Source organism: Sinocyclocheilus rhinocerous, unplaced genomic scaffold, assembly GCF_001515625.1.
Source record: "Sinocyclocheilus rhinocerous isolate Xijiao unplaced genomic scaffold, SAMN03320098_v1.1 scaffold748, whole genome shotgun sequence".
NCBI classification, from domain to species: Eukaryota; Metazoa; Chordata; class Actinopteri; order Cypriniformes; family Cyprinidae; genus Sinocyclocheilus; species Sinocyclocheilus rhinocerous.
Window position 1 is genome coordinate 62,207 of NW_015650693.1, and position 20,907 is coordinate 83,113.

General features: G+C 36.1%; 1 protein-coding gene across 1 annotated transcript; it reads right to left on the reverse strand.

The window, feature by feature from the left end:
• Positions 1-129: 129 nt before the first annotated feature.
• On the reverse strand, positions 130-20,284 carry LOC107712169 (podocalyxin-like protein 2). Its single transcript, XM_016517323.1, has 9 exons — positions 20,222-20,284; positions 14,528-14,788; positions 10,781-10,951; positions 7,217-7,902; positions 6,234-6,308; positions 2,160-2,316; positions 966-1,027; positions 591-770; positions 130-357 (listed from the first exon to the last, which is right to left on the reverse strand). Exons 1-9 carry the CDS (start codon positions 20,253-20,255, stop codon positions 130-132), a joined length of 1,854 nt encoding a protein of 617 aa, XP_016372809.1. The 5' UTR covers positions 20,256-20,284.
• Between the last annotated feature and the right edge of the window lie 623 nt (positions 20,285-20,907).

Here is a 20,907-nt window from a genome sequence, read left to right on the forward strand (position 1 = left end):
GTCAGAATTGCGAGAAAAAAAGTCAGAATTGCGAGTTTTTATCTCGCAATTGTGACTTCATAACTCGCAATTGTGAGTTCTGACTTTATTTCTCAGAATCGCGAGTTTATATCTCTCAATTATGACTTTTTAACTCGCAATTGCGTAAAGGTGTGTGTCTTCCTCTTGGTTGTCTTCCTCGTTTTTCCCGGGCTTATTGACGAGCACCTGCCAACCGCTTCCGTCGTCCCCGCCCACCGTCACCCCATTGGCGCTGTGTTTCTTCTCCTGCATCTCTGATTGGCTGTCGCTTGTTACGTCCAGTGTGGGGTTGTCATGGCAACCGTTCTCCACAAAGTTCAGCTCTTCGCCTCTCGACTTCGGACGCGCCGTAAAGCAGAAGGGACAAAACCAAAGACAAATAGAAAATCAATTCGAACCCGAAACGTCATTCAGAGAACGTTGAGGTTAGTCATTAGAATTCGAGTTGCATATTAATCGCGCCCGAGTTGTGTTGATAGCATAATTTGTCAATACCACAGAACATTTGGGCTTGTAACGTTACCTCAGTTGTTGTTTTTTTTAAAGCAAACACCATTTCAAAGACCTACCATGTTTTTGAGTTTGGGTAAACGACGCTGCCAGCAGATATAGATGATTCCAGAAGCAATAATGAGCACACAAACCGATCCGATGATCACTAGAACCACAAACAGCTTTCCGTAGTCGCTACGTGTCTGACTGGGCCTCGGGTGGCACGTGTTCACGGTCGAATAATTCTGAATTCCAATCTGAAAATAAATTAATAATAATAATAGTAATACAATTTAAATAAATCACAATAAATGCTAATAATAATGCTAATAATAATAATAACAAATTAAAATATATAATAAAACTAAATCAAATAATAAATATTTATTAGAAATTATTATCCATGTTACATAAGTTTATTTATTGTATTATTTGCTGCATTAAAGTCTCACCTCATATAGACCTCTTGTGATTTCCCCTAACATTGACAGGACGTCTTTTGGAGGGATAATTTCTTCAACGAAAAGACAATATGAAAAGAAAATTAGACTAAAATACTATAGAAAGTTTTTTTTTAAAAAGAGTTTATTTAATAAAGAACGGTTGAATCAAAAAAATAAAAATAAAGTACACCGTAGTAAAGATTTAGCCTATTTTAGGACCATTAGGATTTTTTGCATTGTAAATGCTTTTAAAAAGAAATGACAAATAAGCACATTTACCCCTAAATTCTCAATAACGCTATCCACAAAATTATTCTATCCGAACACATTTTTAAATAAATGAGCATAAATCACATTCAGTGCAACAAATACTACCATATCATATGAATAATTTAATGATTTCTAGAAACACTATATTTTAGTGTCCTTGTTACACGTTACATGAACTTACTAATAACAATAAATTATGCATAAATACATGCAATAGCACAAAACCAAACCCTAATCGGTAACACTTTATTTTAAGGTCTCCTTGTTACATGTTACACTATTATAATAACAATAAATTATGCATAAATACATGCAAGTAACCCTAACCCTAACCATATAGTAAGTAGATGTAGTTAATTAATATTATTCAGTACTTAAATGTATAATTACACTGTAACAAGGACACCTTAAAATAAAGTGTAACCCCCTAATCCTAACCATATAGTAAGTACATGTTGTTAATTAACATTATTGAGTACTTAAATAAATTACACTGTATCAAGGACACTGTAAAATAAGTGTAACCTAATTTCTTTATTTCGGTAATAAGAATTGGGGGCACAATGGGCTTCACTTTCATGAAAATGATGATAAATATGACAGAATGCAAAACATCTTAAACAGGTACCAAAACAGTCTTCATTTTCTTAATGCAAAATATAATTACTCATTTTGCTCTTTTGATTTTGTGAACACGACCTCAAACAAGTCTTTGACAGGCTTTGTAAGATTCACCTGAGTAGATACAACATCTCACCAATGCACCGCACAGAGATGTGAGAGATAATACGTGCTATTTTTATCCTTTTATATAGAGCATGAAATGAAAAGCCAACAAATGACTAACACCTCTCATTTAAACAATAAGCCTCACATTACATGTGACCACAGAGGCCCTGTGTGTGTGTGTGTGTGTGTGTGTGTGTGTGTTACCCTGCTCGCTGGCTAAGGCCATCAGAAGCTGGTGGTCCTGCTGTGTGGGTTTGCTGAGGAAAATGAGCCAGGAGCCTTCTGGGATGTTCATCTTTCTGGAGAAAGTGTTTTCCAGCATCTCCAGGAGTCTGTCGCCGCTCTCCGTACGAAACTCATCCTGTGAGACACACACAAGACACAAACCATCACTAAAATATCACTGTCCTGAAATGGTAAAACTGAGAAATACACTGATGTGTGTGTATGTATTAATTATATTTTTTTCATTGTCGCCAAAAACTGTGTGTGTATGTAGGCATATAAAATTCTAAATTAAATATATCATGAAAAAACATGAAACTCTGCAGTCAATAAATAAATACAATAAATTGAGAGAATAAATTATGTGGAATTTGTCAGAAAATACACATTGAAATGTAATATAGAGGACAAATTTAAATATATGAAATACTGTGAAAAACATCTAATGTTGCTAACAATAAAGAAATACAATAAAATGGGAGTATAAATGTGCACAAAATGCATTTACATAAAAATGAAATATATTTCAATGTAATATAGTGGACAAAATATTTTTAAAAAATCATAAAACTGTGTAATCTATAAATAAAGTGAAAGTAAAATGTGAACATGAATAAGGTGTAAACGAAAAATTATACTATTTGTCAGAAAATGAACCTAGAAATTAATATAGCAAACAAAATTGACATAAATATATGATCATATAATTATATAAGCTTTAATGCACCATGCAGTGTCGCAAACAATAAATAAATACAATAAAAAGAGTATAATTGTTCACAAAATGTACTTAATGAAATACAGCTCAATGCAAAATAGTGGACCAAAAATATTAAAAACATCATAAAATGGTATAATCAATACAGTACAAAATACAGTAAAATATGAGCATAAATTAGTTGTACCTGAGTTGTATTTATGTTACAAAATTCATGAAATTTGTTAAAAACAAAAAACACCTTATAATGTAATGTATTACAAAACAAAATCAAATAAATATAATATGATTATATATATGTTTTGTGCATCATGAATAAATGAATACAATAAAATGGGAGTATAAATGCACTAAATTTATGTACAAATTTAATACATGTAAATGTAGTGTAGTGGACAGTATAAAAAAAGATTAATATATACATAATAGAATAATGTAATTAATAAATAAAAATAGAATAAAATAGGAGCATACCATACATGAGATGTAAATTGTATTTATATAAAATAGAATTAGCATGGAATGTGTCAGAAAATACATTGAAATGTAATACAGCAAATAAAATCAAGTAAATAAAAATATATGATGATGATATAATATATATAATACCTATTGATGATTGAAAGAAAAAGTAAAATATTCTTTGAAATGAAATATGGGGCCAGATCAACACTCTCCACAGACAGACAACCAGTGACCCACCTAAAAACAGCTCTGCTTTGTCTGTTACTGAGACGTCATGTCTAAGATGTCTCTCCACAAGAGGCTCAGTAACAGACATCCTCTGACCAGAAACAGACAGGCTACAGAAATCAGACTGGGTTTTGCTGAGTCATTCAGATGGAGACTCCGAGCTCTCGTGCAGTGGGCTGGATTGGTTTCTGATCAATGGCTCTGCAGTGCTGCTCGGGCTCAAAGCAGGGCTCCATCGCAGGAGATTCGGCAGTTTAGCACGCAGCTGTCAGAGTGCCAGCGGGGGGAAAGTTCTGCAATTACGTGGCACTGGAGCGTTACCGTGGCAACAGACAACCGGCTTCTTTTATGCCGACGAGAACGTGTATGTGCCAATGACACATCACAGGGTAGCTTTACACGGATCGCAGGGGGATTCAACGGAGAACTGAAGAGTTTCAGAAGAGATCTTAATAATGTCTCAAACTGTGCAGAGACTTGAGTCAAAGACGGCGCTGTTATCGTTGAATAAAACTAAAAATGCAAAAAAAAAACATACGATATAATTGGCACGAATTAAGGATTACTTCCCACGACTGATTAATTATGACTGAATTCAATCATTACGACTGAATTCATTCCCACTACTGATTAATTTATTAGATTCCTAATTTTGGTACGTTGTGGCCACATTGTACTAATTCGTTCCCTCGTTTTAACTTAATTAAAACGAGGGAATGAATAAGTACAACGGGGCCACGATTTACTGAAACGTGGCCATGAATTAATAAGTCCTGCACTCTAAAAAATGCTGGGTTAAATACAACCCAGTGCTGGGTAAAATAGGGACAAACCCAGCAATTGGGTTGTTTTGACCCAGCGGTTGGGTTACTACCCAGAAGGTTGAATTGTTAAGTCATGGCCACCAATGTATTTTTCCTACGCATGTTACGCGTGGGAGTACAGATATATTTCAGTTAGTTGTGACGGTAAGTTGAAGTAAAACTAAAATAGAAACTAAATAGACAAACTAAAACTGATAAAAAAATACTAAAACACAACATAATTGCTACAAATGTAACTAAAATTGAAAATATAAAACCCAACTCAAAATAATAATAAACTATACGAGATCTCAAAATGAAGTCAACCATTTCTCATCAAATTCTCAAACAAAATTCTGCTTATGATCTTTAGATCGCTTTACTCTTATGCCAATTAATAAACCAAAAATGAATGGGTACTGGCACGGTCAAGATCCAAAAATGACAGAAAACCACAGTACAAGAAGCCAATATGACTTTTGCACTATATTTTACTGGTCTACTGACGCCATACGATGCTTTATGTGAAGAACAGACCCAAATTTAGCATACATTCAGATATGGTCTTTAAATATCATTGGTTTGTACTGTAAGTCATATGGACCACTTTTGTGGTACCTTATTGTCAGTTTAGTAGCTCTGATCACTTACTTTGTTTTTGGGTGAAATTCAACATTAAATCACTTACTCACCAATGAATGTGAATGGGTGCCGTCAGAATGAGAGTCCAAACAGCTGATAAAAACATCACAATAATCCACAAGTAATCCACACAACTCCAGTCCAACAGTTAACATCTCGTGAAGCCAATAGATACAAAGAAACAAATCCATCATTAAGATGTTTTTAACTTCAAGCACGTCTTCCATCCATAACATTGTTTTCTCCCGTGAAAAAGCAATCTCGTCTGCATCAGAAGAGAAATCTGCACAGATCAAGCAATGTTTACAAGCAAAAATAGTCAAACAGTTCTAAACAATTATGTGGTTTATTTTTTTATTGGGATTTATTTTATTTTGATTTATTTATATTTATTTTTATTTTGGACTCGTATTTTAGCCAGACGCAACAGTTTGAATTTAAAATGTCTTAATGATGGATTTGTTTCTTACAAACACACAGCTTTTTGCTTCACAAGACGTTAACTGATGGACTGGAGTGGTGTGGATTACTTGTGGATTATTGTGATGTTTTTATCAGCTGTTTGGACTCTTATTCTGACGGCACCCATTCACTGCAGAGGATCCATTGGGGAACAAGTGATGGAATGCTACATTTCTTCAAATCTGATGAAGAAACAAACTCATCTACATCTTGGATGGCCTGAGGGTGGCATTTTAAGTAGGCTTAATATTTATTTTTTTGGTGAACTATTCCTTTAAATAAAATATAATTGACAGATCTAGTAGGACAAGATTAACCTTTAAGACACAATATTCGCTTCTGCATTTTGCAGTGCTGTTAACGAGTTCATGAGATTAAGAATCACATTTTCTTTTTTCTTCTCTATAAAGGCCAGAGGATTGTTCAGGCTGCTAATAAAACAAATGCGCTCAGAGCTCACAGCGTGAGTTGTTTGTGCTGAGCGTCGTTAGTTGTGCAGTCAGCATGTTTCTCAGACAGAGATCTTCCTGCAACGCTCAGCATTTCTGCTGCAGTACGTCAAACGGGCTCTGAGCGGAACATACACCTTAATTAAGAGTAATTAATTCAAATCGTGATGGAAAAACAGATTTTTATGAAGAAAATGCAAGTGGTTTGCTCATGCAAGAACAATATGTGGTTGGGTTAAGGTTAGCTAGAGTTCTGGGTTGGGTTTTGTGAAAAAGCAGCACTTACGCAGTCAAAGTTGTCCGTCATGTTGAGTATAACGTAGCCCTTTCCTGCAAGGTTGCTCCAGTCGACACAAATCACCTGCACAGAATGAGAAACAAAGAGAGTCACTGGATTGCAGTGAATTGTTGTGGTTTAACCGAAATGCTCGCTGACAACCTGCCGCGCTGCCTGGAGAACAAATCTATAAACGCATTACTCTTCCAACGCAGTCAGATAAATCAATCGTGAAATCATTTCCAAGAAGACACAATATATTTCATCCAAACAAACAATTGAGAATTTTATAACAAGAACCACTTGTAGGATTCACTTGTTTTGTCAATATTTTTGAAAGTTGAAATGATAAAAAGGACATAACTACTTCTTACCAGTGTTGTTATTGTTAGATCAAATTAAAACTATTAACGATTTATTTTTATTTTTTTTGGTAATTGAAATTTGGAAGTTGGCATAATATATAGAAATTAGATGAAACACTGAAAATTAAAAACTTACTAAAATGAAAATTAGAAATATTGCCTTGGCACTTACCGAAATAAATATGTGAAGATGAAGTACCACAATTACTACAATTGAAACAAGAATAAATTAAAGCTTAATCGAAATTTTAGAAAACTGATAAAAAAAAATTAAAGCTTGAGCTAAAATTAAAACGGAAAATCTAAAAATAAAAGCTAATCCAAATTCTTACAAGACATTTCTTCTTGTTATTATGTTTATATATTACTATTATTATTATTATTATTATTATTATTAATAGTATTATATCATGATATACTTTACTATTTGTCATATATTCATATATTATTCAGTGGCACATATTTTTATTTTTGAGCACGTACAGCTGAATTCTGATGGTCTTGAAATTTTTTTCTGCTTCAAACATTGTGTTTGAACATTTTATACAAGAAGGAATATATTATTTTATATATTATTACATATTATTATAGAGCTCAGTTAATTTCTTATTTTCTGCCACTAAGTACCTGCTCGGCCTCCTGGGACAGCTCTGAGTCGTGCAGCTCCGTTTCGGCGAGATATTCGGTCCCGCCGTGTCGAAGCTCCGCCCCCTCCTCATCCTCGGGTGTGGTGAGCGGCGCCCCCTGCCAGGCGGTTTCGGTGAAGACCACGGGCGGCAGATCTGAAGCGGGAGAGGACGAGGGTCTGGTTGTGAGCGGCGTGAGGTACCGCCATTCGTCCCCTTCCTCCTCATCTGGTTCGGTGGGAAAAACCACTACCTCTTCCTCGTCCTCATCTTCCTCAGAATCATCCTGGTGCGGTTTGTCCGGCTGCAGGGGCTCCCGGCTCGGCAGGGGCCCGATTTCAGGAGCCGTGGGTGCTTGTGTTACCGCACGGCCCCTCTCGTCATCAAACGGGTCGTCGGACGTCAGGCGCCTGTCAGGCCCAGCTGTGGCCTCTGGCTGGTTCTGACGGGCGAGTCGGAGGACGGGGGGCGTGGCTGTGGAGTGGGCGTGGTCTTCTGCACCTGCGATTGACGGCCCGGAGGAGGGGTGGAGAGGGAAGCCGCTCGATTCTGAATCACTCTCCCACTGCTCCGGGTCAATGGACTCAGTCGTGGGGACGAACAATGAGGAAGAGAAATTCGTCTCAGTGGGCTTTTGGCTCAGAGAAAGTGGCAAAGATGGTGGTTCTGGGGACGAAGGGCTGTAATCTATGAGGGAATAAAGCAAAAAAAAGAAGTTGTAAACATTTCGAAGACATAAATCAAAGTACACATACTCTACTATTCCAAACTATAGAGTGCTAAACTGTACTAAACTATTCTACATTATGCTTATGCTAAGCTATAATGGTATCGTTTGTTTTTGTAGTCGGTTTTTCAAGTTTGGTAGTATTGAGCTTTAGAGACCAACCGATATTGCCTTCATATGACTGATATAATACATATTATCTTAAAGTTAAATGTCTGAGAACCAATAATTATTTCTTTATTTATGCTGTTAGACTATATCAGTTGTTATCGTTAACTAAACTAAAACCATAAAAGCATTTTTGTTAATTCAAAAAATTACAAAAAATCCAGTTAGTAAGATTTCCGATTTAACTAAACACATCTAAATGCAATAAATCTAAAACTGAAATAAAATGAATAAAAATCTAGAGATTTAAAGACAAATTATACAAATACAAAAAAAACACTAAATTACTAAAACGGTTGCTAAAGTTAAAGTGCAAACAGAAAATATAAAAATAAAATTATTTCAAAATATTAATAAAAACGAATAATGCGTTTATGATATTAAAATAACACTGTACTACAACTATAAAAACATTATATGCTTTAATAATATTTAATATTATATATTATAATAATAATTAAATATTTAAATGTTTTTAGATTTAAATACTATTACATATGTTTTTATTGTTTTTATTTATGGCATTATATTGATGCTAAATTGTGATATAAATGGTCGGAAACTTATTTTCAGATTTCTTTTGGGCTACATCTAAACATAGCTTAACATTTTCTTTAGAGAAACACTATTTATTGGTAGACTTAATATTAAACAACCGATAACCAAAGTTTAAAAGAGTGAATATCGGTAGTCCATCTCAAGTGGGATTCAGTAAAGTCAAAGATGCCAAAGTCTTGTATAATACAGCATATTGAAAGCCTATTATAGTGTTTGCATAGCCTAGTAAAAAATGTAGTTTGTTGAGTGTAACATGATAGTTTATTATAGTGTGGTATAGAGCAAACACTTATTAAGAAAATGTTGCTTTCACACTATAGTATAGTAGGATATAGTGTAGTAAGATCTGATGGGAGCCTGCAGGGGCCCGATTTCAGGAGCCGTGGGTGCTTGTGTTACCGCACGGCCCCTCTCGTCATCAAACGGGTCGTCGGACGTCAGGCGCCTGTCAGGCCCAGCTGTGGCCTCTGGCTGGTTCTGACGGGCGAGTCGGAGGACGGGGGGCGTGGCTGTGGAGTGGGCGTGGTCTTCTGCACCTGCGATTGACGGCCCGGAGGAGGGGTGGAGAGGGAAGCCGCTCGATTCTGAATCACTCTCCCACTGCTCCGGGTCAATGGACTCAGTCGTGGGGACGAACAATGAGGAAGAGAAATTCGTCTCAGTGGGCTTTTGGCTCAGAGAAAGTGGCAAAGATGGTGGTTCTGGGGACGAAGGGCTGTAATCTATGAGGGAATAAAGCAAAAAAAAGAAGTTGTAAACATTTCGAAGACATAAATCAAAGTACATATACTCTACTATTCCAAACTATAGAGTGCTAAACTGTACTAAACTATTCTACATTATGCTTATGCTAAGCTATAATGGTATCGTTTGTTTTTGTAGTCGGTTTTTCAAGTTTGGTAGTATTGAGCTTTAGAGACCAACCGATATTGCCTTCATATGACTGATATAATACATATTATCTTAAAGTTAAATGTCTGAGAACCAATAATTATTTCTTTATTTATGCTGTTAGACTATATCAGTTGTTATCGTTAACTAAACTAAAACCATAAAAGCATTTTTGTTAATTCAAAAAATTACAAAAAATCCAGTTAGTAAGATTTCCGATTTAACTAAACACATCTAAATGCAATAAATCTAAAACTGAAATAAAACTAATAAAAATCTAGAGATTTAAAGACAAATTATACAAATACAAAAAAAACACTAAATTACTAAAACGGTTGCTAAAGTTAAAGTGCAAACAGAAAATATAAAAATAAAATTATTTCAAAATATTAATAAAAACGCATAATGCGTTTATGATATTAAAATAACACTGTACTACAACTATAAAAACATTATGTGCTTTAATAATATTTAATATTATATATTATAATAATAATTAAATATTTAAATGTTTTTAGATTTAAATACTATTACATATGTTTTTATTGTTTTTATTTATGGCATTATATTGATGCTAAATTGTGATATAAATGGTCGGAAACTTATTTTCAGATTTCTTTTGGGCTACATCTAAACATAGCTTAACATTTTCTTTAGAGAAACACTATTTATTGGTAGACTTAATATTAAACAACCGATAACCAAAGTTTAAAAGAGTGAATATCGGTAGTCCATCTCAAGTGGGATTCAGTAAAGTCAAAGATGCCAAAGTCTTGTATAATACAGCATATTGAAAGCCTATTATAGTGTTTGCATAGCCTAGTAAAAAATGTAGTTTGTTGAGTGTAACATGATAGTTTATTATAGTGTGGTATAGAGCAAACACTTATTAAGAAAATGTTGCTTTCACACTATAGTATAGTAGGATATAGTGTAGTAAGATCTGATGGGAGCACACGGTCTTATTCATCTTTTGTTTCTTGAGTACAGCAGATTCGAGCAGCTGCACTGCAGCACTGCACCTGCGTCTGGCACAACACACACATCAGGGACCCGAGAGCTCTCGACTGCAGCCTGATTATTCATGAGACGCACACACTGCCACACTGAGACGTGCTGTAATGAGGAGAGCTATTGTCTAGTGTCAGCAGGAGAGAGCCGATATATCTATACTTTATCAAGAAAATTATCATAACTGGATGTAATAAAAAAGCAGCATACCAGGGACTGTGTGGCAAGCTTTGGCACACTCCTCCAGCGACAGGAAGTTATTGCGATTTTCTCTGCAGCCCCCAAATATGAAGTTTTCGCACTTCTTAGTGACGGGGTTAAAGTGCCAGCGAGGGAGTGCCCCACGACAAGGTCCCACCTTCTTGGGCATCAGACAGCGCTCTGAGAGCACAAAAACAGATACATGTACTGAAAGTGTCTTTTAGAGAACAATAGCACAACTTTGACAGCCTGTGTTTCTCAACATCGCCTAAGATCCAGTGGAATCATTCCTCCCTCTGTTCAATTACTGAACTGCTATTGGCTTGGGATGAAAAGCGTCAGGTAACTGGAGGTCTTCACACTAATTAAAGACAGGTGGATGTGTGAAAGGGACAAGAGGACTGAAAACTCCTGAGAGTGTAGACAGAAGAGCACCAAACCACAGGGACAGACAGACAGACAGATAGATAGATAGATATCTTAAAAATCTAGACAGACAGATAAACAGACAGACAGACAGACAGATAGGTAGATAGATAGAATGGCAGACATAGATAGAAAGACAGACATATAGATAGATAGATGTCTTAAAAATCTAGACAGACAGATAAACAGACAGACAGATAGATAGATAGATAGATAGATATCTTAAAAATCTAGACAGACAGACAGATATATAGGTAGATAGATAGAAAGACAGACAGATAGATAGATAGATGTCTTTAAAATCTAGACACACAGATAAATAGACAGACAGACAGACATATAGATAGATAGATAGATAGATAGATAGATATCTTAAAAATCTAGACAGATAGATAGATATATAGATAGACACTAGACAGACAGATAAATAGACAGACAGACAGACAGACAGACAAATAGATAGATAGATATCTTAAAAATCTAGACAGACAGACAGATATATAGGTAGATAGATAGAAAGACAGACAGATAGATAGATAGATAGATAGATAGATAGATAGATAGATAGATAGATAGATAGATAGATAGATAGATAGATAGATAGATAGATAGATAGATAGATAGATAGATAGATAGATAGATAGATAGATAGATAGATAGATAGATAGATAGATAGATAGATAGATAGATAGATAGATAGATAGATAGATAGATAGATAGATAGATAGATAGATAGATAGATAGATAGATAGATAGATAGATAGATAGATAGATAGATAGATAGATAGATAGATAGATAGATAGATAGATAGATAGATAGATAGATAGATAGATAGATAGATAGATAGATAGATAGATAGATAGATAGATAGATAGATAGATAGATAGATAGATAGATAGATAGATAGATAGATAGATAGATAGATAGATAGATAGATAGATAGATAGATAGATAGATAGATAGATAGATAGATAGACAGACAGACAGACAGATATATAGGTAGATAGATAGAAAGACAGACAGATAGATAGATAGATGTCTTAAAAATCTAGACAGATAAATAGACAGACATATAGATAGATAGATAGATATCTTAAAAATCTAGACAGACATATAGATAGACAGACAGACAGACAGACAGACAGACAGATAGATGGATAGATAGATAGATAGTCTCTGTCTATTCCCTAAACAGATAAACGCTCACTTTCCTGGTGAGGAGGTGCAGGCACAGAGCCAGGTGAGAACACCACACCTGGAAGTGTCTTCACACACACACACACACACTCTCTCTCTCAGTCATGGTTGTGTCCACCTGTCTCCATATGGCTGATCAGTCAAGCCTGTCTGCGGTGTGACACGGCGTGCGCGTTACTCATTCAGCAGCGGTTGAGTGTGACAGGCTCTCATGTTCACGCTCAGATTTACTGCTGTGGCCGCAAATTCACTCATCTTCCATATGTGCGCTTGTGTAAAACAATTAACCAAACATTTTCAAGTTTGTCTCAAGTTCTAAAGCAGATAGCTGTGTTGTTGTCTTCAGGTCCATTCAGTGCACCCATAGAGTCCCAACTATTAACCGAAAAATGTTTCAAAGGAAAACGTGAGTGTTGTGCCAAGGTTTAATACTTAGGTTTATGGGTTTGTTCAAATCACTAATATGAGAAATTATAACATTGATGTCTCACTTAGCGTACAGCGTGAGTGTGCCAGCTAAATCAAGCTGATATCCACCAGAGAAAATAAAAAAATGTCACACTCCTCACGGCAGAAAATCATTGGATAGCTCCGTCCTTCTCTCTGCCTCATGCGCACACACCGGAAACAGGCCACTGCGGTTAGCGAGCTAGCAGGTGAACTAAAAATAATACTGTTTTCGGGCACATTAATTCCCAGGCGTTGTGTAGAAAGCGGATATATTTTCTCTACTCTGGGCTGTGCTGCGAAACATGTCCACGACCACAAGGTGGACTGAAAAAACATCAGTGGAATTGTTAAAGCCGACAAAACTCTAATCAACAAAAAAAGGTAAACATCAGCAGGGGACTGCAGGTGTCGAGGAAATGACGCAAGACAATGAGTCCTAAAAGCTGTTGTTCACACCACTTTACACCTCTAACGGTCTCTTTGGCAATCAAGTCATTTTTGCAAGTTAAACAACTGTGTCTAGAGGCCGAGTCATACAGAGGTACTGCCCTAATATGAATCTGTCGTCATTCAGTGCCTTTGCTGCACAATTTACAGGTGCAGCGTATACTTTTTCAGTCATTTTCGAACATAAATACACAACCAAATTTCAATAGGAAATGAATCGAGTCATAAAATTGTCAGAGCAAGTATATTTACACATCTAGTTGATAAATGTCAAACATTTGACCCACTTTCGAACATACTATTGCAACCAAATTGCGCTCTTAATTAAGTAAATTCGTTTCCAGAGCGAATACTGTATTAACACCCCTAGCTTACAAATGACAAGTACTTGACATTTTTCCAGTCGCAAATATGCAACCAAATTTCTTTCATAATTTAAGTAGGTCATACAGTTGTCAGAGCTAATAATTGACAAAAAAAAGACATGTACTTGACCCATTTTTCCTCATCAATATGCAACCAAATTTTGTTCATAATTGAATCAAGTCAAATCAACGTCAGAGCAACAATATTGACATTTCTAATATACAAATGACACGCAATTTTGGTTGCGACAAACGAAATTTAGTTGCAAAATTGTAATTTTCGAATATAATATTGCAACCAAATTTTGTTTGTAATTGAATCAAGTCAAAACTTTGTCAGAGCGAATATATTAACACCCCTAGTTGACAAATGGCAAGTAGGATCATAAATACCAAAAGTAAAAAATAAAATAACCAAATTTCGTTCATAATTAAATCATCTGATCGCTGTCAGATCAACTATAGTTACATTTCTAGCTGACAAACGACAAGCACATGACACAAATTTTATTGTAAATGTGCAACCAAATTTTGTTCATAATTGAATCAAGTCAAAACGTTGTCAGACCGAATACATTTACATTTCTGGTTGACAAATGACAAGCACTTGATGCATTTTCCAATGTAATATTGCTACCAAATTTCATTCGTAATTGAATCAAGTCAAGTTGTTGTCAGAGTGAATATGTTAACACCGCCAGTTGACAAACGATAAGTACTTGACCCAATTTTTTTACGTAAATATGCAACCAAAATGTTTTCGTAATTGAATTGTCATTCCAGTGTCAGAGCGAACAGTTTACATAAACAAACTTAATGACTTTGTAGTAACATGCGTGAATAATGTTTCGAATTACTGCTTCTACTCACCATTCATGGCACTTAGGTCAACGCTGGTGTCTTTGGTCTCGATATGAGCGTTCTTGCCGTCCTCGCTGTCTTCACTAAAGAACCCAGAGCTCTCCTGAGAACTCTCCATGAAGCCAGGCCTGCGTTCCCTCGAGACCTCATCGTGTTCCTCAAAGCCTACGGGAACATCCAGAACTGGCCCGTGGGAGCGGAGAGGGTTGGGTAGGAGCGCTGGATCAGCACTCAGAACCTCGGCACACACCAGAACCAGGAGAACAGAACCTAAATGAAAGAAAAAGAGATATAATAAGCTCACTTTTTGAACTTGGATTCATTCAATACACGAATCAAAATCAGCAACAAAGAACCAAACCAACTCCTTCACCACAAATGAATCTTTCTTAATAGCGTCAGCAGTGACAGATGGTTTCAAGGATGTATGCATCCATCAAACACCGACTGGAGACATCTTTTGAGTCCCGGCCCTTATGGGCTACAACCACAGCTGGCTCTGTATCATGCCGGGTTAGCGTTGTCTCTCAAACCACCCGGTCTTATCTTTCCTCGCCCTACCAGGTCACCACAGGATTAGCATTGGTTTAAACACTGGACAGCCGAAAAAGGCGACAACTGGGCTGAAATCTGCTTCTGGCTCTTCTGTTGGAGCCAAGTTGGAGTTTAAAAGCCAATTACACAGTTCTCTAATTCTGACACGGATTTCGTTTTTATTCATGGGTCTGTTTAATGAAATATATTCTCTAGTGAGGCTCGGTTTAATTAAGGAGACCAGCAGGCTGACGTCTCGGCGACTCTGGTATTATATTTATAAAGTGTGTGATTGTGTGGTAATTAACAGTGTGGAAAAACCGGGCACTTCCTGCTCCAATTTATGAATCGATCAACTTCGCCTTCTGGAAACGTTCCAGTGGTTTTAGAGACCCGGGACATCCAGTCATGCAATGCTGCGGAAACTTCCAAAATGGGACACTGCTGGAGAGTATAATCCCAAATAACCAAATGACATTTACTGAGTAAATTTGAGAGAATTAAAGATTAAAAGACCACTTTATTTTTCGAAAAACATTCTACATTATCAGTAATGCAACGTTCTATTCAAGTCGGATTTCGGAAGCCCGAATATCCAACGATCCACTTGGAAAAGTGCAACAAAATGTCAAATGAAGCTGAACATCAATACTTGTACACCTGCAGAATTTAAGCTAGCATACAATTCTCCAAAATTTGGAAAATTATACAACTTTGTTGCCATGGCACTTTCTTATTTGCGTTCAAATACGGTGCAAAAACTTGTTGCAGCACAGGCTTGATGTTGATGATGCTGAACACCTTTGGTTCTTGGATCCAAATAGATAGTCCAAAATAAGATTTTAGAGCCAAGATTATCAGTGAATAATTACGTTGTGTCTGATCCTAATGCAAAACTATCTGACGACTTCAAAAGACTTGGAATTCAGTGCACAAGCAATATGGACTTTCATCGTGCCTTTATTGACATTTTTGGAGCTTGACAATCACTACATGGTCACTGGTCAACAATGGCCATACTAGTTTAGAATAAAAAGAAGTAATGATTACAGAATTTAAATTTTGGGTTTTTTCCATCTTTAGATTCTTCCTAAACATCTACCAACCAGTAAAGCATCCCAAAAGTGAAGTACCAAACACAGTGTCACCTCTATCTCTGTGATGTATGTCTTTAGAAAGCGTCAATGTCCCACCCCAGTAGATCACATTAATTATGGATGACACAATCTTATTTTGCCTCAGTAAACTCCAGTTTCTGCAAGGCTACTTCTGACCTCGCTTGAACAGCGAATAGAGAATTTGCTGATGCCTGAACCCAAACACGTCTATCTCTGAGGAACGCTCCTTGGCCTTCTGCCTCAGAGATGCTCTCAAAGTTTGGACACATTAAATGGTACATTAATCATAAAAGCTAATATCTCGTTCATAGAGGCTCTGCGGCAACAAAACCTGTCCAGGATCTTTGCACTTGGGGAGTTGGATGAACCAAATGAAACTTAAGAAGATGCATAAACCTGAAGGACAAAAGAAGAACTTTAATAACAGCAGAGGGGCACTACTAAAAAGAGGACATATTTTGCTAAAATGTTTGTAAGAAGAACTTCAAAAAAATCTCCCTTTACTCAGTTCTCTGAATTAATAAAAATCTACTTATTTATGCTTATTTAATATTTAGTGTTTCCTGAGACAAATAAAATACCCCAAAGATGTTTCTGACTTCAGGATGAAAATATGGGATATTTGCTCATTTAAGTTCTTATTTCATTTGATGTATACAGGTCAAATAAATAAATAAAATGGTCAATAACCTGTCTACATCATATGTCACTCCAAATAAATACATAAATTAAAGGGGTCATATGATGCGATTTCAATTTTTCCTTTCTCTTTGGAGTGTTACAAGCTCTTGGTGCATAAAGAAGATCTGTAAAGTTGCAAAGACTAAAGTCTCAAATCCAAAGAGATATTCTTTATAAAAAAAAGTAGTCAGCCACGCCTACCTAAAACGGCTCGTTCTAACACACCCCACATACCTACGTCACTATCTGGGAAGAGTTGCATAACGCCGCCCAAATAGTGACGTAGGTATGTGCATATGACCCCTTTAAGCAAAAAAATGTTGTGAAAATAATGTCACAACGTAAAAAAAAAACAAAAACGAAATGGTAATGAAATATGAATCAGACATGTTCTTGACATCTTTTACAGTGTGGTTTTTATATCATAGCAGTCGCAACATGACCAGCGCCCACCTGTTTCTGACTGATTTCAGACGTCTTATAGTGCGCATTCATCCGTTCAGACCAAGACGCCACAATCCTTTGCCATCTGATACAAACACAGATCCGTCACATAGCAGCTATTGTACTAAATATATGAGCAGTTCAGCCAGCGTCAGTATCAGACTCTCTCTAAAAGAGACGAGGAGCCTGAACACAGAATAAAATGATTCATAAATCATCAAACCCACCAAAGCTTGGCCCAATTTAAAGTGTGAGGCACCTGGACTTCAGCAACACTCTGTGAATACATACGGCTGCCAATTATTTCTCTGTGTTAAATCCTCTCCATCTCTTTTCCTTTCCTCTCAGAGATAAAGCCACATCTCAAACGAGCGGCTCAAGTCAAGACGGGCTCAGCGGCAAGATAAATGCTGATGTCACCCGACCTGAATGGGTTTCTGGGCTGTGCCAGCTTACATTGCAGCAGTTCCTGTGTGTGTAGGTGGCATCGAGCGGTAGGAGTCAGATTTATAGTCTACAGACTGGCAGCTGCAGGTCTACAGTGCCTGATACTGCTAAAGAGGGCATGAGTTGCACCATAGTACTGAATGATGACCATTTAAATTGTTCTCCAAATGGTACATGTCCAATTAATGATGGTATCGACATGGTATAAAAATGATACTGTAACTATAACCCTAATTAAATGACAACACAGTACTTTGACAAAGACATTATATGTTCAAATAAGGTAAAAAAAACATTATTATACTACTACCTCAAAAACAGGGAAGTACTTTGATATATATCATGGTATTGCATGATTAACATGGTATTTACATGGTACTCCAAGGAAATGTAAACAACTCTATGGTATCAACATGGTAATATTGTAACTATAACCTACGTTAAATGACAATATAACACCTTGACGAAGACATCAAATGTTTACGATATGGTACACCAAGGTACTTCAGAAAATACCATGGTATAAGTTCCAAAACATTGCATTACTATAGCAATACTACAAAATACGGTAATATTTTGATATATATATATATATATATATATATATATTATAGTATTGGGTGATTATCATGGTATTTACATGGTTACTATGGTATCTACATGGTAATATTGTAACAGTAACCTAAATTAAATGGCAATACAGCACTTTGATGACATAAAAAGACATAAAAAGACATAAAATGACATAAAAAGTTTACTATGTGGTATGCCAAGGTACTTCAAAAATACCATGGTATAGATTCCAAAAACACTCTATTACCGAAGTAATACCACAAAAACAGGGAAATACTTTGATATATAACATAATATTGGGGGATTACCATGGTAGTCACTCCAAGAAACTGTGAAAAAACACTATGGTATCTACATAAACATGCCAGCATAAATGGCAATACAATACATTGAAATATACAATGACATCAAAAGTTTACTATATGGTACGCCAAAGTACTTCAAAAAATACCATGGTATAAGTTCAAAGGGCATTGTATTGCCATAGTAATACCACAAAAACAGGGTAATACTTTGATATACATAATGGTATTGCGTGATTACCATGGTATTTACTATTTACATGATGGTACTCCAAGGAACTGCAAAAAACACCATGGTATCCACATGGTAACGTAACTAACTAAATAATAATGCAGTATTTTGACATATATACCATGACATAAATTGTATACGATACAGTATACAAGTACTTTAAAGAATATCAGAGTAAGTTTAAAAAAACATTGTACTACCATAGTAATACCACAAAAACAGGGCAATACTTTGATATATATTATGGTATAGGATGATTACCATGCTAAAAACATGGTAACGTCAAAAAAACAAAGTGCTATATATAAAATGGCAACGAAATGCACATACAATGATATTTACATGGTAATCTACTATATCAGAAAGAATATCACAATATATGTCCATAACAACACAGTAAAACCATGGCCATGTCTTTTACACCATGATATTTAGACGGCACTCCAACATACCTGAAAAAAAACTAAGCTATTATATGTTACAAAATACTTAAAGAGGGTGAGCAAATAATCAAATGCCATATGAGTGAAATGGGGTGTTGAACAGGGACTTGGCTTAAGCCTGAATCTGTGCTGCTCATTAGACTAAACAGACCTGACCGGTCATTGTTGTGTCTGGTCATCATCGGTCTGTCTGGAGCGGCTTTTGACCAGCACAATCTGTCAGCCGTGGCCTCATGGGCATGACAAGCCATCACACACACACACACACACACACACGGCGTGCCAAACACAATCAGCGTCCACAACAGCTGCAAAATGTTCTTTTCTCAGTTACATGATGAATCATGCTGAAAATCCTGACTGGACCTGATTAGATCTGCTCGGTCTCTAGATAGGGAAGAAAAAGGGGCGTGTGCCGTAATCTGCACTAGCAGATCAATAACACAAATATCTGAATGATTTCAATGACTGGACTCTTCATGCTGGGGATCATGACAAGCAAAACACATCAACAAAGCATTAATGACCATCTCAGAAAATAACAATACCTTTTTTTCCCGCACTCATGGAGACGATGAGAAGTGTTAATGATGATGCATATTGCTCTCAGACACAATACCGAACAGTGTAAATCAAACCTTGTGATTACTCTAACCTATTACAAAACTAGTGACATTTATCAGTGATTAAATAATCAATAGGTTGGTTTTCATCACATTATTATTATAATGGGCTATAAATATTTTTAAATACATAATTTCACATATATTAGTTAGTAAAAATATAATTTGTACAATACTGACTACTAAAATGTATGCATTTTTATAAAAAAAAAAATATATATATATTTTAATTATAAAAAAAAAAATTGTTATACATTTACATAAAGCAATCATTCATACAACACACACAAAAAATACTGAACTCACCAAACATCAGGCACTGGATAGACGCGACCGACATCTCTGCAGCTTTAAACGATCGCAGTGAGAAATTATCGCGTATGTGCATCATATGCGACTTACTGACCTCAGTGTGCGCTACCGACGAGACACACTAGCACGAATTAATCATCGGAATTAAAAACAGAAGGTCAGTTGTTGGGCAGACGAAGCACGAGACTGTCTGTCCGCACGAGTGAGATATACTGTGCAGAACGGCAGCCGTGACTGCGAGGAAAACCAGACGGTAGCTTGTCTGCTGCTCTTCTTGCAGTCAATGGATTTACAGCGATAGATTGAGGATTTTGGAGGGTTTGATTCCTGGCGCAGTGACTGCAGGCGACCCGCTGCAGCGACGCAGGGTCCTAAACGCCGCGGATTTTTTTAGTATGAAACTAGAATGAACGGTCAGCGATGGAATTCTGAAGTCGACCAATCGGAGAGCTCCGATTATGATCAACAACGCAAGTTTCACGAAGTGCATAACCATAACCAAACAAGATTGTAATTTAATGCGCTGTAGTTTATTTGCGATTTAAAATTATATATATATTTAATATATATATATTTAAAAAATTGCAATTTGAGGAAGCTTCCAAAAGGTACTGAAAGCAATTTTTTAAAAATTGCACAAAAAAAAAAAATTATATATATATATATAAAATTTTTTTTAG